The sequence below is a fragment of the Larus michahellis genome, chromosome 3 (assembly GCF_964199755.1).
Source record: "Larus michahellis chromosome 3, bLarMic1.1, whole genome shotgun sequence".
NCBI lineage: Eukaryota > Metazoa > Chordata > Aves > Charadriiformes > Laridae > Larus > Larus michahellis.
This window is the reverse complement of record NC_133898.1, coordinates 101941536-101961376: the sequence shown is the minus strand read 5'-3', so window position 1 is coordinate 101961376 and position 19841 is coordinate 101941536. Positions and strand designations below refer to the sequence as shown.

Sequence of the window (19841 nt, the reverse complement as noted above, 5' to 3'; positions counted from 1 at the left end):
TTATTGCCTGGAGATACAGCTGACATGAATAGCTACGAAGAATAGTTCTATTTCCTTCGGGACGAAGGACTGAATGTACGGTACTGATAAATGATATTTCTGTTTAAAAGACAGTTTCTTACATACATCACATTTTGTTTTGTCATCTAGTTGACTAGGAAGTCATAGGGAAAATGCTTATGCAATATACATTCTTGGCAATAGTCGGAAGCATTCACAGTGTTTTCTATTATTGAATCTCACAAAATTTCTGTCTTAGTTTTCAAGGTGGACTCCATCATCACAGCAATCAATGCATTTGCCAGCTTCAGACTGGATTATTACAATTTGCTAAGAACAATTTCTTACAGAGACACGCAAAGCCCAATTAATTCAAAATGTGACTGCACCCATCTTAAGTAGTGTTTCTTCAAGAGCAAACTATATTTTGCTCTTAAAGCAAAATCTGCAGCAGCTTTCAATTTAAATATATGACTGTCATTTATCAAACCCTAAACAACTTCGATTCTTCAAAATCATACAGATTAAATCCTTTTGCATACCATGACAGAATTAAAGAGCAGCTTTTTTGGATACAGTTGCCTAGGTTGCATCCCTAGGCTCCCACCACAACTATCTCCTTTATACTAACAATATATTGTCTACCTTATACATGCTCTAAGAGAAATCATTCTTCTTCATCGTTCCTTATCTTATATGCAGTCTGCATGCCGGAGCTACACAGTAATACGTTTTTCAGACTCCGGTTTTCTGCTCATAGAGCATGTCCATTCTTGAATTGTTTTAATCCCTTTCCTGGACCCCTGCAGATGCCCTAGCTAGTTATGAGGCCTGGTACTCCAGTGGGACACCTTGCTTACACAGATAAAGCAAATTAAAATAGGAAACTGGAACTGGAAACAAGACATTTTAAAATCTAAACTTTGTTTCCTTATCAGTAGAATACAAGAATATGAATGTACTGATCTTAGTTTATTTTTACCAGCTTTTCCTAAGCAGCACAAGAATAAGATTGTAGGACAGTTTTGGTTTTTAATTATGTTATACACATGCTCCAACTGTGGCAAGAAAAGCATTAAATAAAGAAAATATATAAAAGAATGTAAATCAAATGTTTTCATGAGCAATTTGATTTCACTGAGAGAAAGAAAAGGGAAGAATAGTTACAGGAAGAAAATGAAAGGCTTTTCTGAGTGCCAAATGGCAGGTGAAGAATTCCAAGGAAGAAAAAAAAAACCTTAAGTTGCTTACAGGTTTTGTGGATATCTTTTCATTGATACTTGAATTCTATCTAATATGACACGCTCCGTCATAATACCAGTCCCTTATCCTTATGAAAGTCAGAAGTCAGGCTAAATGATACAGATTTCATATTCTTGCCAGCATAATTTTTAACACTTGAAGATGTCAGAAAGTGGTATTTTTTAAAGATTTCGACAAGATGTTGCAAGGATACTAGCTGATGTATAAAATGTATTATCATGACTGCTTTTGACAACATTATTTGCCCCTTTCACTTAGTATTCAAGTAATTATTAGGCTATGTTATTTTACAAATGCTAGTGAATGGTTGGTTAAATATGAGTCAAAGGTCCTTCAACCTTTTCTCATAGACATGTGAGATTATAAACAGCAGTATCCACCCTTTCACTACTTATCATTGCCTTCATTACAATCAGTTAATAGTCACAAATAAGAATGAGTGGTAGATATCATAATAAACATTTTAAAATAATTGCACATTATTTGGAGGAAATGTAGAACAACATATTCCTATTTTAGAATTCTCTCTTACTAAAACCTCATGAGCTGGAAAAAACCCTTGACATTCTGTTGATCAGGTGTTCTGTTGATTGAATAGTCACTCCTACCTGCCCCTAGAATACAAAAATCAAGCCCATAGACTTGTCTTCTGAGTGTAAACTAATCTCTCAAAGGTGCTGCCAAAAAAGCTCCAGTTCTGAACCTAATAATGTAGTTAAATATTCCAAAAAGTAGATTTAAAAAGCACCAGTCTCACTTTATGAATCAAAGGATAGGGTCAAACATACTTGTAACCCTACACATTTCTAAGACCAACAAACTTATCTCATACCACTAAATACATTTAAATTCTGAAAAAAAATTACTCAGAGTGGACGACAAAAGACAGAATGGCATCAAAAATTACTTGTTTTCCCTAACAAAAATATTACAAGACCAAATGTTGCTCTAATGTGCTGAAAAAGTACAATGAAGCTATATTCAACAACTTAATCTAAGGCAAGGCCTGTCATAAGATTGTTGACATTATTTCACCTCATCAGGCTGAAAGCACTGCACAGATAATCCTTGTCAAGATAGTATGACTTCTGAACCTACTCAGCAGGAAGTACCTGAAACACACATTTCAAAAAAATCTCAATGCAAGCATGAGTGGGGAGGGAGGATTTTTTTTAATTATTATTATTTTACTTTAACTCCCAAGCCAAACATACTGAATGGTCTGGGACCAAAGATACAAAAGTGAGGAAGAACCCACTGTGGATCAAATACAATGAAAAAGATCTGAATATTTTATGTGGAACGGTTTCTCTTCCTTAAAATACTTGGAAAATACTATGAAAAGGCTTCAGAATTACTATTACATACTCATTATAACAACCATATGTAGGTTGGGTTGAATTGTCTTCTGAAAGCCCCCCTGAGCCCAATGATAGCTTTATTATTAATTTGCTAATTTATATAGTGTTTGTTGTTGTGGCAGCCAGTTCCTTTAATTAAGAAGACTAAAATACAAAGCAAGGTAGGTGGGCATCCTTTCAGATGGTAATCTGTTTCCTGAAGTCCTGATTCAGTGGCAGCCTGCCCAGGATAGAACTGAATTACAACTCCCAGCACCCCTCTCATTTCCAATGAGTTGTTTTAATTTTAAACCAAGGGTTTGAAGACAGAAAGATACTTCAGATAACACACAATTCAAGGGCTATCCCAAAGGGTATTTTTCATATTCATTTCAGAAAGAAGCCTGTAGGGTTGTTCGTGTAATTAATTCCCACATAATTCAAGAAAAGTTGAACCATTCACTGTACTACTGAGTAAAATATCACATACGTCATAGCTGAATCCAGCAGTGCTGCCCACAGTTAAAGCAGCCTGACACTTACCCATTACTGGACACTCTTCGTTATTTGCTACTTCCAGTTTTACCAGACATAATACAACTACCCCAAGCCACATCCCCAAAACAAGGAGACTCTAAACGATACTGGATTTTGTCTTTCCTTCTGCCCATTCCACAGTAAGCGTGTAACAAGCATTAAGACTTATTATTCATTTGAATATCTGTGGCATTTTGCTAGTGTAGGAGCTATTTCTCCCTTCCTTATTTTCAATTATTTTGCGTTTCCATCTTCCATATCACTTTTATTCTCCAGTCTGTACATGAGTTTTGTTCAGACTGCTTAAAGCAAGTGGAAGGCATGGTAGAAATGGAGTAGTGTTCACATCGTAATGTTTGCAATACAGGAGAAAACCCAACTTAATGATCTTTTTATGTTTCTTATTTCCACCTTGTACGCACTACTTGGAATGGTAGCAGCTACTGAAGGATAAGAGAGTTACGTCTGTCTTCTGAAGCATATCAACATAGAAGAGGCAATCAGCTGAAAAAAGTCCTTTCTCTGAACTCCCTCAGAAGAAATTTATATCAAGTAAGTCACTTTTGCAGCATAACAACCATGCCTCACATAAATCTACCTTACTGTAGCCTTACATCACTCATGAAAACCTTCGTGATCTTGGCAACACTAAAAAAACTTATTTTTATCACAATTCCGGACTCTGAACAGCTCCTCCTGATGGCCAAGAGCTCAGAAGCAAGTGCAAGGTAGTTACCCTCACAATGTTTGGAATAAGTTCCCAGGCAGAAGAGAGAAGACATATAAGTAACTACATTTAATTCAGAAGAAAGAAGAAAGGATGCTGCAGCACCCAAAGCTTGAAAATAGGAGGCTACAGTGAACATGAGTCGGGGAAGAAGAAATACGAGAACTCACAGGATTGAGTGTTCAGACTGGTGATCAAACAATAGGGGCTAAACAAACTACCAGACATCTGAGCCACAGAAAATAGCCTTTGTGCAGGTAGCAGCCCATTGCAGGAGTATGCTAATGTGAATTATTTTACCATGTATTGAGAGGGTTAAACTAAACCATAATATATTTCAATTATCATGGGACGAATACTTTTTAATATCTTCATTAATGACATACTAGGATTGAGTGCATCCTCAACAAGTTTGCAGATCACACCAAGATGAGTAGGCCAGTTGTTTAGCTTGGAGAAGAGGAGGCTGAGGGGAGACCTCATTGCCCTCTACAGCTACCTGAAAGGAAGTTGGAGAGAGGTGGGTGTTGGCCTCTTCTCCCAAGTGAATAAGGACAGGACCAGAGGAAATGGTGTGAAGTTGCGGCAGGGGAGGTTTAGGTTAGATATTAGGAAGAATTACTTTATTGAAAGAGTGGTCAGGCACTGGAACAGCCTGCCCAGGGAGGTAGTTGAGTCACCATCCCTAGAGGTATTTACGAAACATCTAGTTTTGGCACTTCAGGGCATGCTCTAGTGGCAGAGATTGTAGGTTGTTTGTTTGTGGGGTTTTTTTTGGGTTTGTTTTTTTTTTTTTTTGGTGTGTGTATGTTTGGACTCGATGATCTCGAAGGTTCCTTCCAACCATGAAGATTCTATGATTCTATGATTCTCTAGGGAATGGATGCCATCCATAGGCACCCTGACAGGCTTGATGAGTGGGCCCCACACAAATGTCATTAAATTCAACAAGGTCAGGGCAACCCCCGGTATCAAAACAGATGGAGGGATGAAGGGATTAAGAGCAGCCCCGAAGAGAAGGACTTGCTGGTACTGGTGGATGAAAAGCTGGACGTGATCCGGCAATGTGTGTTTGCAGCCCAGAAAGCCAGCCGCATCCTGGGCTGTGTCAGAAGCAGTGTGGCCAGCAGGTCGAGGGAGGTGATTCTGCCCCTCTACTCTGCTCTGGTGAGACCCCACCTGGAGTACTGCGTCCAGCTTTGGAGCCCTCAGCACAGGAAAGACGTGCACCTGTTGAAGTGGGTCCAGAGGAGGGACACAAAAATGATCAGAGGGCTGGAGCACCTCTCCAATGAGGACAGGCTGAAAGAGCTGGGGTTGTTTTGGGGAGACCCTATTGCAGCCTTTCAGTACTTAAAGGGGGCTTATACGAAAGATGGAGAAAGACTTTTTACCGCGCCCTGTCGTGACAGGACAACGGGCAATGTTTTTAAACTGAAAGAGGGTAGATTTAAAATGTATATAAGGAAGACTTTTTTACGAGGGTGGTGAAACACTGGAACAGGTTGCCCAGAGAACCTGTGGATGCCCTGTCCCTGGAAACGTTCAAGGTCAGGTTGGACTAAGCTTTGAGCAACCTAATCCAGTGAAAGACATCCCTGCCCCATGGCACAGGGTTGGACTAGATGATCTTTAAAGGTCCCTTCCAAATTCATAATATTCTATGATTCTATGATCATGAATATAATTATTTTATCTCATTTGACATGGAGATTTTATGTTAATTTTTTTGTGTGTCTCTAGAGTAATTGTAACGTCACCATTTAGTTGTAGGATAGAAACTAATCACGGATGATGATCCTCCCAGATTATGGAAAACAATGCCAGCAATCAGTGTAAATATTTGCTTAAGTTACAATAACAGTAATTTCTGGCTGTCCATTTGACATTTGCCTTGCTAATCCCGTTGAATACTAGTGTAAATCTGCAACAATTAACAGAAAGATACAAAGGATCAACAGGTGGAAACTGAGCCACAGATTGGAAGTAATACATTTGTTTCTTAATCTTCCACATTTCATAAGAAGTGAAATTAGTTTCATTTCTTATAGTACCTTATAAAGCTATCAAATTGTTACACACAACTAAGAACGATCATTCTTGCCTTAGCAGGTGTTTTTTTTCAATAAAACTATTATTCTTAGCTTCAATTTTGTCCATCAATCTAAATCCAGATATTGAACACATGATTGTCTAGGGAAAGATATTTATGCTTCATTATTAAGTATTTTCTTAGGATTTAATATTTCTACAAAGGTAGCAGTTGAACAGGGCCTTAGATAATAATTGTGAGTTGATATATTTTTTAGATGTAGTAGAGAATAATGTATACAATTTATAGAGTAGCTTAATTTTAAAGGAGTTTCGCTATATTATGAGTATATATGGTATAAAATTACATGCATTTAGTTGGAAACCTTAAACAGCCAGAGAATGATGATGATGGATCATAGGAGATTTCTTTGGATATATGTCTGTGCACTTATACTATACAAACTAGCTGTCCTCTAAATTTGATTGCAAACTTTCTCTTTGAGTACAAAACACAAGAGTACATACATACCCGTAAACATAAAGATTTTAAATTTTTTAGGGTTGGTTTATATTAGAAGTTTCCACATATAATTCTGAAAAGCAGTAGAAGACAAATTTCCAGAAAAAGGGTCTGATATTAAACAGTGAATAGTTTAAGACAACAATATTTTTGAGCACTAGATTGAGAATCAAATTCACATGAGTTCACGTACTGCATGTAGTAACACCACCACCCTGAAATCTTAACAAACCAATGTTTATTAACTAAAGCAGTTATATGACAGTATTCACACTAACCTGCAATGAAATGTTCTTCCAGGTCCATCAACACATACGCCTCCATTGGAACAGAGAACCGAGTTCAGTGTGGGCTCACTGCAAACATCAACATCAACTTCACAAAACCTGCCAGTGTACCCACTCAGGCAAGTACAAACAAATGCATTGACTGAATCTTGACAAGAACCTCCATTAATGCAGGGAGCAGACTCGCATTCCTGAGGAGAGAAATAATAATACATTGACTACACAGCTTTAAAACACATTACTTATTCATTCATATCAACAGCAAGTGCAAGAGACTGAATCTGGAGATTAGAGAGGGTTGGACTTTTATTGTATCATAGGTCTCTAATTTGGGACAATTTTTGTTTAAACAGAGATCCTTCGATTATAACTCACACTCTTGAAACTATGCTTGTTCCTACTAATTAATCTTGGAGAAATGCAAATATGTTTTTATATAAGCAGTCTTACAGCCGTAAGTATGTGCTTCCCACTCATGATTCCTTTATTAAAATTTTAAAGCATGTTTTTGAGCCATAGTTTATACAATTACTCCTAAGTTTTTATAGCAGGGCCTACTGCAGTGAAAAAAGGCGCATTTTAGTAAGACAATTCTGGACAGAATTAAAAATTACTTATATGAACCAACACACACAAGCCTTTTATCAAATATTTGCTGATAAATGCTTTCTTATTATCAGTTAATGCATAATATTGCAAATAGAAACATGTGGAAATATTTGTGTTCACATAATAACAATTCACTCTGATAAAGCTAATGCAAAAGTCATCAAACTCAAACCGTGGAAAGTAGCAGCAAATTAATGTTTCTCCAGAATTATAGGAGAATTTAGTTAGTGCAATTGCCAGTGCAAAAATGTGATTTTGCCCTTGAGCACAGAGACCTAGTTTTTGCCTATATCCCAAGTTTTATTTTGCTCCTGCCACCCAAATAGTCTAGCTAAATCCAGTATTTTAAATTTATTCTCACACTGCTGTAACTTTAGAAGGTTTAATTCTTTAAGGATATCCAAGGGCACTTAGATTTCCTGCAGGTACTAGAGTTGCTTTGACAGAATGTAAATTCAGATATCCATGGGGAATTATGAGAAAACAACTTATTTTCCTATAAGCTCTCCAGCTGGGTGTCTATAGGATGATTTATTAGCGAGCATTACATAAAATAATTGAATTACACATCCCACAGGAAGATGGGGATATTTCTACAGACTACCATAAATCCTGTATCTATGTTCTAGAAGTAGTCTTTTGCTATATTAATTACATTTGTTGTTGTCAAACAGAAGTCTTCTTTGTTTTGTTTATAAAAAAAATCTCAAATCACAGTTCCAACTTTCTGGCTTTTTTTTCTATTCCAGTAACTTCTCTTGTCTAGTCTTCTTAATTTGTATTCACTTGTATCCCTCCCTGCTACTTCTCTTTGCTTATTAGGAGTACAAATTAAAAATCTATCAATTAATAGATCAATTTTTTACCTAATTAAAATTCAAAAAATATCAAAATCATCAAAGTAACTACGGATAACTTCAGTGCTCAGAGAAATGTTCACAGCTTCGACTCAATACACCATCACAGCCATATTAAATTGCAAACTTAATGTAAAACCTTTTCATTTTCCTCTATGGAATGTATTGTTCTTGTAAAATTTTACAAAACCGCCCACAGTAATTAGTTTGTACAGTAATATAAAACCCAGACAGTTTGTAAGAAAGAAATCACTCCTATCACTTTCCAATTTATTTTGATGCGCTGTAATTAAAAGCCCATCTTCAGACTTGCAAAAAAACAGAGTACACTCTGTTACCAGAGAAGGGCTAGTCTGCACTGTTCTTAGGCAAGAAAATTGTTTCAGTGAACAGACACACCATTATGTTAAAAATGCCACACATAACTTTATGCCAAAGTAGGTGAGCTACCACACCACCACTAAATGCTCTAATTCATAGTATAAAAGAACAAGAACATTAGATGGCAAACTGAAGTTGCAACATAGCTATGACCAACTCCTGCCTATCTTAGATCCTGCCAGGGACTGACTTCACAGCCTGGCATTAGGGAACAGCTGGCTCTACAGAGAATCCCCAGCTACCATGATTCCCTGGACACAAGCTCATCTAACCAACAATACCATTTCAGTTTTGTCTTTCTTTTTATTATGGGAGATTGAATCTTAACTATAACCCCTAACCAGAGAGTTCCCAAATTAAAGCAACATTTCAGGGACTCCCAGTCCAAGAAACACGCCCTCTCTTCTTCAGTAGAGCCCAGGAGAAATACTTTCTTGGGCACCTCAGGTGCCCAGTTCCCAACCTAGTTAGATATCCTTTATCCTTTTCTCCCCTAGAAGTGATCAGATCCTGCAAAAACAAAACTGCTTTTGAATAACTAAGAAACCTGAAAATTACCAAAATTATATTCATAAAGATGGGTCATTTTAGCTTTTCCTAAACAAAAATTTGTTGATCTATAAAAATGTCACAATTGCTCATTTATCTGTACTTCATTTTGTACCTTCTTATTTTCAATGAGTCTTTTTAAACTTTACTAATTTTGGTCTGGAATTTAAAAATGCATAATTTTTAAGCTTCACAGTAAGTCTTACTCTTACAGTAATCCTTCCAAAATGTTACAAATAACCTGTTTAAGTAAAACAAACAAATATCACTATCACTCCTGCCGTCAGTGAGAGCAGCACAGGCTTGGTCCCTTAAAAATTTACAGTATTTGGTTGGCAGATACAGAGAATAAATACCAAGTTTAAATGGTGACAAATAAGCTAACAGACTGAATGTTGTTCATCTGCAGATAAATACGAATGACTGCAATTTTGTGCCACTAGAATCAAATGTTTGCCATTATCAGAAAAGAAACCTACTTTGCAATACCTCACTCATCATGAGGCCAGTTTCTGTTTCATTTTTCTCTTTCCCCTCTCCTCTCCCACACACAAAGAACAAAATACCAAAATGAAACTCGCCCCCAAGATCACAAAATCATTTCTAACAACATTTCAAAATTACTTTCAGTTCCTCATTGGAGTTCTCAGCAAAAATATCCCATTTAGAAAGCAGAGAAAATGCTGAGATGTCCAGATACCACCGGCAGTCATAACAGCGAAAGACTGAGGGGCAGTAACGGGGAGGACAGCTTTTCTTTCTTTGACTTTTCTGTTTGATTCCTCAGGACTGTCTACAAACAGCGAGTACTCTTCTTTTATTATTCTCTCAGATGTCTTTATTTCTTTCAAGCAACGCTTTCACTTTTAGTCTCCTCTGAGAACACAGAAAATCTCATCCTTTGACTGGGGCCTCTCTGGCTCACTCAGGGTGTGAACAGGAGACATAAGCCTTCCTGTTGTGTACGAGCTCTGTGTGTGAGCTTCTCCAAATTCACAATTAGCCTGGCCTCATAGGCCTATTGTACTTTTGCCCGAGCAGTAACACACTATTCCAGGCTTTGCAGATTGCTTCCTTTAAGAAAACAAATTGAAATAATTCAGGTATCCCTCTCGTCCAGTCCTGTTAAAAGAACTTTACATGGCAATGTTTTGTTTGGGGGGGGGGGGGGGGGGAAGGGGTGGCCTCTGTGAGGAGTGGCCAGGGCTGCCCCTGCTGGACACAGCTGCCTCCAGCCAACCCACTGCAGGACATGGTTGAGCCCCACAGCCACAGTGGTGGTGCCTCTGGGAAAGTGTATTTAAGAAAGAGTACAAAACATTGGGCAGCAAAGCATCACAGAGAGGAACGAGGAGAAAGCGTGAAAAACAGTCTTGCAGACACAAAGGTCAGAAAAGGAGGGGGAGGTGGTGCTTCAGGCAATCTCCACCAGAGAGGCACCTGGACAAGACCACTGTGAAGTGGGCTGGCCCCCTCCAGCCCATGCAGGACCAGAGTGGAGCAGATATCCACATTCTATGTGTGTGAACACCACGCTGCAGCAGAAGGATCTGCCTAAAGGAAGCTGCAGTCCATGGAGAGCCCACGCTGGACCAAGCTCCTGACAGGAGCTGCAGCCTGTGGAAAGGAGCCTGCGCAGGAGCATGTTTTCTGGCAGGTTTGGAGGAAAGTGTTTTAGCTTTTTATTATCAGCCAATTAAATTAATCTTCCCCAAGCTGAGTCTGTTTTGGTGACCATGACCAATCTCCCTGTCCTTATCTAGATCCACAAGCTTTTCTTCTCATTTCCTCCCCCTGTCCTGATGAGGAAGGGAAGTGCAGGAGCAGCTGGGTGGATGTCTGCCAGCCAGTCAAAGTTAACTCACTACACCTGTTTATTCATAGGCTGTAAAACTTTCCTTTCTGTCCTATCAGAGCAAGTAACCTGTCCAAACTGAGTTGTATTGCCTAGTTTTATTCTGTGGCCATCATTGCCCTCTATCTCTTCCCTTTTCTAGTTTGTTCCCTTCACAGGCAGCTTCTGTCAAATCAGGGCTGCAGTCATCCATCTCCAAGAAACCAGAAGGCCAGAAGACCTGCTCCTCAGGCCTCGTCAGGTTCTTCCTACTCTGAAGAGATTTGTTCCTTCAATTGTTACCGAAAAAAAGATAAGTGCCCCTTACTAACTTCAGCTGGGGTACTCTGCTCATTCCTCACACATCATCACATCTGTAAGTGATACCCAGTACACACTTTACAGCATACCAGTACTCCCCTTTCCTAGCTCATCCTTTAGAACACAGCTTCAATAAGCTCCCTTATAAATAAATGAAATTATTTTACAAAATAGAAATTATACAATTGTGATTATATGTATAGAGTTTTTATCAACTCTACCTGACACACTTTATTCTCATCCAGCTATCTTTGAGTTTTCTTGTATCTGATCTCCTTAGAGTAAGCAGGAGGGCTCCCTTTCGGTAAGTGCTTCTTTTTCTGAGTCTACTTTTTTCAGTGAAGCATAACTTTTCTCATTTTGATCTAACAGGGAGTCCTTTGAGTTTATGTGTTGTTAACAGGCAATGACCTTGGAAAAGATTTGAAAGTTATAATGGACAAGCTGTCAACATGAACTCCCATTGCAATGCTATGGAAAAAATTGCTACTGCTATCCTTAAGTCTTCAGAGAGGGGAACTGTGACTTACACTTAGACAAGAGATTATTCCTCTTTTAATGGCTAGGGGAAACTGAAATATTGTGCCAAGTTCTAGAATCTGTTTATTATAAAGGATGTCGAAAAACTGAGAATATAAAATGATTTAGGTACTAGATAAAATGCTTTAAAGTACGCTAAGTCTAAGGAAAATAGCACTTAACAGAATTTTTAGGACAGAATTTTTTTTCAAGAACATTATTACATCATATATCTCATTTTCTCATGATACTGCCAAAACCATAAATAATATAAATGGGTTAAAAATTATTAGACAAATTCATGGAGTACAGGTCTGTTTCTAGCTATTAAAGGCAATAATTATTGTGAATTCTTGCTATAAGGAGTTTCAGAACTCTTGAAGGCTCTATGAGTGTTCCTAGGTTTAGTTTATCACCAAGAAAACTGACAGAGAGAGAGATAATGGCAGTGCAGTTATTTTCAGAAAAAGTATTATACATTAAGAGTATTTTAACTCACCAAGAAAGTCAGTACAAAAACGACTACCTGAATTCCCAAATCCAGATATATCCAGCTAAGTCCTACTTTACTACTGAGAGGCAGCCACTGTAAAACTGTCAAAAGTAATTGATCTTTCACCTCCTTATTTTTTAAAGAAACACTGGATGCATCTCTAAAACATATAGTTTAGGCAAACATAAGTTAAATACAAGCATTAGTTTCCATGAGGCTGTAAATGAAAGGAATATACAGACTTCTGAGATGAGAACAGAACGGTGATCTTCTGGGTTCATTTTTACTAAATTATTGTTGCAGTGCATGTAAGTCCTCATTTATTTTCTTAGCATAGTAAGACAATTAAAAAGTCGAGGCAAAAAAGTGAAAGAATATTAAGATTTCTAACTATGCAACTCCTTTAAGGGTAGGTTTGGTTAAGAATCCTTAGTTCAAACAATGCAAAACAAGATCCACTACATTAACTAGAGCACAATAATGTATTGTTTCTTGTTCTTTGAATGTCATGGTGTAGTAAATCTTGTTTGTACTAGGAAAGGAATGACTGTCCCTTAAGAGAGCCCACCTGGCATGGCACACTCCACTGGTTCTGCTGGCAGGGAATTGTTCTGAAATCTGGACTCTAGCAACTGACCTAGAAAGGCACAGCACTTTGCTCAAGGCGTATTGCTCCCTTATCCAAATCTGTGCGTCCATACTGACATCTGTCTTCAGAAGTGAGGTCAATATGCCTAAGAAATTCCAACTTTCTGTACATTGCACTGTATCATTTCCATATTCACAATCCATAGCTTGAAATAATTATGAAGGGATGCAGTTTAGCAAATTAATAAAAATAGTGAAAATCCACTATTTTTCCAAATAATGCGTCAGTTCAATTCTGTTTCTAAAAACAAAATCTAGAAGTGCATTTTAGAAGCTAGGATTTCTTTTTCCTAATAAAAAAATATTTCTATCAACATTCCAAAATTTATTTCTGTTAAAAAAATCCAAGGTAAAAAAAAATAATTGTGATGATAGATGTATTTTTATTTAAGTGAAGTTTTGCTTTGTATCAAAAGATAAAGTGGATTAATTCTGAACACAACTCGTGCAAATCCACTACATGGGGGAAAAAAGCCTATTGGAAATAAACATAAGTATTTACAAATCTATTTTTTGACATACTTGTATGTATGAGGTGCATTATACAGTGTAATTTCCTGTGAATACTTATGATATAAAGCCCCAGGTACCATTTGCTGTTTGATTTTTTTTTTTGTAGACAACTACGGCATGATTAACTGCAAGAAAGACTTGAAGCAGAAAAAGGTAGTGTACTTAAATATCAACTCAGGGAGTGGGAGCAAGCATCCTGGTATTTGTGAGAAAACTGGATTCCAGGTGGAAGTCACTGTCTTGTAGAAGCAATAACAAGACAGAGCTTTAAAACTTGAATTTGATGGAGTTGAAAAGAAAGAAAATCAAAGACAGGTACTGCACCAGAAAAGAAACATGCTTTATGACAGGACTGAGGGCAAAAGTATCCTCAGGTCAAAAGCGGAGATTTTTGTGACAAACAAGAGCCATGGGGTTAAGAATTTGGATTAGCAAAAAAAAAAAGGCAGAAAGGAAATCAATGCTGTAAATAATTGTTTTAGAAACTAATTCTTGTGTTAAAGCATTTTCATTTGGTGGATTAAATATACATATAATACTTTGTGGAATGAACTGGGAAAACTTATTTCCATATTTCAGAATGTTGGGTTTATCCAACATCATTCAATTCAAAATGAGTTCAAAATGACTAAAATATTTTCTTTGGAATTTTGATTTATAGATACAAGTTTCCTTTTACACAGTTTCCTTTCCTGAAATTGAATGTGTACCTGCCGAATTTATCTGGCATGCTTTCTCATACTACAGTCATAAACCTAGCCATATTATAGTCACACACAGAATCACGGAATAGTTTGGGCTGGAAGGGACCTTTAAAGGTCATCTAGTCCAACCCCCCTGCAAGGACCAAGGACATCTTCAACTAGACTAGGTTGCTCAGAGCCCCATCCAATCTGACCTGGGATGCTTCCAGGGATGGGGCATCTACCACCTCTCTGGGGAGCCTGTTCCAGTGTTTTACCACCTTTGTCATAGAAAACTTCTTCCTTCTGTCTAGTCTGAATCTTCCCTCTTTTAGTTTAAAGCCATTACCTCTTGTCCTATTACAACAGACCCTGCTAAAAAGATTGTCCCCATCTTTCCTATAAATCCCCCTTTAGGTACTGAGAGTCTGCAATAAAGTCTCCCCAGACTCTTCACTTCTCCAGGTTCTCTCAGCTTGCCCTCATAGGAGTGGTGCTCCAGCTCTCTAATCATTTTTGTGGCCCTCCTCTGGACTCATTCCAACAGGTCCATGTCTTTCCTGTGCTGAAGGCTCCAGAGCTGGACACAGTAGTTTAGCTGGGGTCTCACCAGAACAGAGCGTCAGAATCATCCCACTCAACCTGCTGTCCACGCTTATTTTAATGTGGCCCAGGATGCGGTTGGCTTTCTGGGCTGCGAGTGCACATTGCTAGCTCATGTCCAGCTTTTCACCCACCAGTACCCCCGAGTCCTTCTCTGCAGGGCTGCTCTTAATTCCCTCATCCCCCAGCCTGTACTAATACAGGGGCTGCCCTGATCCACGTGCAGGACCCTGCACTTTGCCTTGTTGAACTTCATGAAGTCCACAAGGGCCCATTCATTGAGCCTGTCCAGCTCCCTCTGGATGGTATCCCATCCCTCAGTTGTGTCAACCACACCACTCATCTTGGTGTCATCTGCAAACTTGCTGAGGGTGCGCTTGATCCCACTGTCTACGTCATTGATGAAGATATTAAACAGTGCTGGTCCCAGTACGGACCCCTGAGGGATACCACTTGTCGCTGATCTCCATCTGAATGTTGAACTGTTGACCACTACCCTCTGGATACAACTATCCAAACCAACTCCTCATCCACTGAATAGTCCACCCATCAAATCCATATCTCTCCAATTTAGAGAGCAGGATGTTGTGGGTAACTGTGTCAAAAGCTTTAGAGAGGTTCAGATGAATGATATGCATAGCTCTTCCCTTGTCCACTGATGTAGCCATTCCATTGCGGAAGGCCACAAGTTTGGCCAGGCAGGACTTGCCCTTGGTGAAGCCATGCTGGCTGTCTCAAATCACCTCCCTGTTCTCCACATGCCTTAGCATAGCTTCTAGGAGGATCTGTTCCATGTTCTTCCCAGCAAAGAGCTGAAGCTGACAGGTCAGTAGGTGCCAGGGTCCTCCTTTCTATCCTTTTTAAAAATGTGTGTAATGTTTCCCTTTTTCCACTCACTAGGGACTTCACCTGATTGACATGGCTTTTCAAATATCATGGATAGTGGCTTGGTAACTATATCAGCCAATTCCCTCAGGACTTGGGGAGGCATCTCATCAGGACCCATAGACTTCTGTGTGTTCAGGTTCCTCAGGTGGTCATGAACCTGATCTTCTTTTACAGTGGAAGGGACTTTTCTCCACCAGTCCTGGTCTTGTGGTCCATCCACTCGAGAGGTGTGGGGAGAGAGGTGGCCAGTGAAGACTGAGGGGCAAAAGACTTTTTAAGTACCTCAGCCTTCTCCTTGTACATTGTTACCAGTTTGCCAGCCTTGCGCATCATGGGGGGTACGCTTTCTTTGACCTTCCTTTTCTGTCTGACATACCTGTAGAAGCCCTTTTTATTCTTTGCATCCCTTGCCAAGTTCAGCTCCAGTTTCACCCTGGCCTTCCTGACCCTATCCCTACATAACTGGGCAGTGTCCCTATACTCTTCCCAGGATACCTGTCCCTGCTTCCACTGTCTGTGCATTTCATTCTTGCACTTCAGTTTGACCAGTAGGTCTCAACTCAGCCATGGCTGTCTCTTGCCTTCCTTTCCTGATTTCACACACCTGGGGATCGAGAGTTCTTACACTGTGTGGAAAGCTTCCTTAAAGATCTGCCAGCTCTGTTCTGCTCCCTTGTCCCTGAGAGCAGTTTACTAGGGGGTCCTATTGACTAACTCCTTGAAAAGCTGGAAGGTGCTTTCCTAAAATTCAGGGTCCTGACTTTACTCTTCAGCTGACTCATATTCCTCAGGACTGCAAAATGCACCAGTGCATGATCACTGCAGCACAGCTTCCCACACTATTTTTCCTCACTCCTCTCTCTGCTGGGCAGAGTTTTTTACCTTTTCTTAAATATGCCACCACCTCTGGGGCTCAGCTGTGTCCTGTGGTGTTTCTGTTGGAGCTGACCAGAACCAGCTGTGTCCAGCACGGGGCAGCCGCTGGCCTGTTCTCAAAGAAGCTGCCCTGCACCATCCCGTCTAGACACAACCTTGGCACTTACACCCAATGAAGTTGCATAAACCTTAATACAAAGAAATGTATCTTCAAGTGAAGAAAACATTGAAGTATATTTACCTGGATTAATGCCTGATCATTATTTTAAACAAAGGAACTGGCTGATGTTAATCTAGAGCAAAACAATTACAGAGCACAAGCCTACCACGATTATCCAGATGTGCACGCCCCTACACAGTCAGAAAGCCTTGCTGATCACTGTAAGACTTACAGAGGCATGATATATGCCTAGCAGTATGAATGCAGTGTTAGAGCTTTTAAAAATATGACACCTGCAGCATAGTCTAATCTGGGAATCACACTGCATGCAAACAATGAATATCAAAAAATGAAGCCATCGCTGTGACAGACTTATCTGTCAAATGTGTATGTATATTGTTTCTTTCTATGAATTTCTAATCTATGCATTTTCAAACACCTCTGTGTGAAATGTGGTTATCTTTTGAATATGACTTTATGCTGTTGTCTACAGGTCATTTAATCTCTCATTCTCTTAAAATGGAGGAAAGTGTAAATCATGGATGTTGCTAGAGAAAATACTACCCAAGAGTATTTCATATTAGCATTGGCAACAGCTGATAATCATACAGATTTGCAATATCGTATCATGATGCGCACTCTGTTGAGCTGAATTACTTATTTTCTGACTTCTTCTTTCTGTAAAAGAAGTTAGAAGATAATATTCCAGATAGATTTACTCCTTGTAGGAGACTGTCATGCATTTTCAACAGAAAAGTTATAGACCATACTTTCTTTATGTAATATGAGGTATTTTTAGTTATCTAGTACTTTTAGTTATATATAAGAAAACCATGAAAGGTCCCTACATGCATATGTAAGTTAAAAAGAAGTTTGGATAACATTTTGGAATGTGTTTTTGACAATTCAGAAGCACAATATTAGAAGCTAGATAGCTCAAAGGGGCAGATCTCATGCCAGACTTTTTCATGAGACCAAATATACTTAAAAAGATCATAACCCAAGATATGATTAATCTCTGTTTGGCACAAAACCTGAAAAAGTCTAAACTGACTCAAAACTTTCCCCAAAGCATGGCCAACATTGTGAGGACTGTTCATTGTTATGCCAGATGTAGTCACCTTCTACCAATTGGTTTGCTGACCATGGGAATCTTCATGGCACAGACTCGCATATACAGATGCCTTCTTATCCACAGCCATTCCCCGTGGTAACTCAAAAAATACTCTTGAACTTAAGAGGAGGAAGTGGGCAGTGTATTTTGTACATCATAATTTTCTATCATAGAATTCTACAATTACCTGGATTTTGTAATTTTAAACACAAGTCATGCCTACTTTCTGTGTAAACACGGCATCTTGAGGTTTACTATTCAAATATACAGTTAACCTGCAGCAAATGGGGCTCACAATCCAAATTAGGTAGTTATGTCATCCAGGATGAATTGAGTGATAAATGATTTTCAGGTAATGTTGGCTTAGCTTGCTGTGGCTTTTCAGATTTATCATTCACACTTCACCTTTAAAGTTCCTTAGACATTTTCTCAATGATCTTTTTTAATGCAGTTTCATGTAAGTAACAAATAATAAGCTTTCCAGAATGGATTTGAAACAACAGAATTTCTGTCACACATTTTCAATAAACCGACCCATTCAGAAGTTAATTAAATAAAAATGAGTTTCAAGTGGCATATTACCCTTTCCCCTATAATTAAAGTAAAATTTAAATACATACATTAATATTTATCTCACATCTTGAGCCACTCCATCCAGATTCACAAGAGCATTGATATCCATCAATGAGATCTATACATCTGAAATACAAAATAGTGTTACTCAGATGAAGCTATGCAATTCTAGATTCAGCACTAGTAGTATCTTTCCATACATTTCAAAATAGTGGTCTCATGTAACCTACTGAAATCCGTAGCACTTTCAATTAATTTTAATAATAGGATTTAAATGTGTATATTACAGGTGCTGAGGGGTTTTATAAGGATACTGATTCTCATATTAAAAGACATCTTCCCATTTCAACCTGTTGGCATGAAACAGCTAAAGATTCACTTTTAAGTATATTAAACTCTAATTAGTGCACATGTGCCAAAAACTGGTTTATGTTAATGAACAAAAATGAAAGAGAAACTGAGATAATGTAACAGTATATTACATTAGCTTGAGCAGGCAACATCTGTCATCTTTAAGTGTGCTTGAACTCTTACTTTATGGAAGAACATAATTAAAAGCATATTTATCAAACTTCCCGTATCATTAAATCTTAAATATTGCTAGTTAGGTACATTATCGTTGAGATAATAATAGTTAAATAAAAATAGCCACCTTCCATGAAGACAAGGATCTGGCAAGCATTCATTAACATTTATCTCACAGTTTGTTCCAATAAAACCTCTCCTACAGTGACACTTATAGGAACCGATGTCATCAATGCAACTTCCATTGTTGAGGCAAGGAGAAGACATACATTCATCTGTATTTACTTCACATCTGTCACCTGTGTAAAAAACAGAAGATAACAACTAAGCTTTAAATTCTAAACTCAAACCAGCTAACAGTTTATTTATTAATATTAATAATTCCAGATAAACTGTTTTATTTACACACATTGCTCATATTGTTCATTATATTCATCAATAAAGAATATCCCACTGGTATTACCTACAGGTGCAAATGCCCAAAAGAGTGGTTATATTGCAATATATTACAATGATAACATCTGTATTGTGGCACGGCTAGGTGGCTTTGAGGGTCAACTTGCAATTAAAATAGTTTAATGGAGAAATTGAAATTTTAAGAGGAATTTTTATACGCAGTTATTAGAAAGATGAATAGCACAGGCTTCCTATAAGGAGAATACATAATTAAAATGGTGCATGTCTTGCTGGTGATCTAACTGTGACACTTATCTTCTCAAAATGAAATTTTGAGAAAAGCTTTCAGTAAATGATGTAAGATGCAGAATTCTTTGAAATCTTTTTGAAGACATTCATTATGTGAGATACGGTGGTGCACTTTTCTGCTTGTAATTTTCCTGCAAATTAGTGCCACACATCTTCCAATAAACATCTCAAAGTACTTTATGAAATACTAATTGACAACCGACATGTACCTAGGTTTCTTTGTAGGCAGCTACTGCCCACTGCCTGGTAGGCAGCTAAGCCCCACACAGCTCGCTCCCCCAG

At 38.3% G+C, this 19841-nt stretch overlaps 1 protein-coding gene across 1 annotated transcript in view; it reads right to left on the bottom strand.

Annotated features, from left to right (window-relative positions):
- The window catches only part of EYS (eyes shut homolog), an 875293-nt gene that overhangs the window by 468528 nt on the left and 386924 nt on the right, over positions 1-19841 (bottom strand). Inside the window, exons 26-28 of the mRNA XM_074581469.1 lie at positions 18982-19153; positions 18377-18455; positions 6700-6899 (exon numbers count right to left, since the gene is read on the bottom strand). Coding sequence (XP_074437570.1) covers positions 6700-6899; positions 18377-18455; positions 18982-19153 — 451 coding nt within the window. The remainder of the gene's footprint in view (positions 1-6699; positions 6900-18376; positions 18456-18981; positions 19154-19841) is intronic.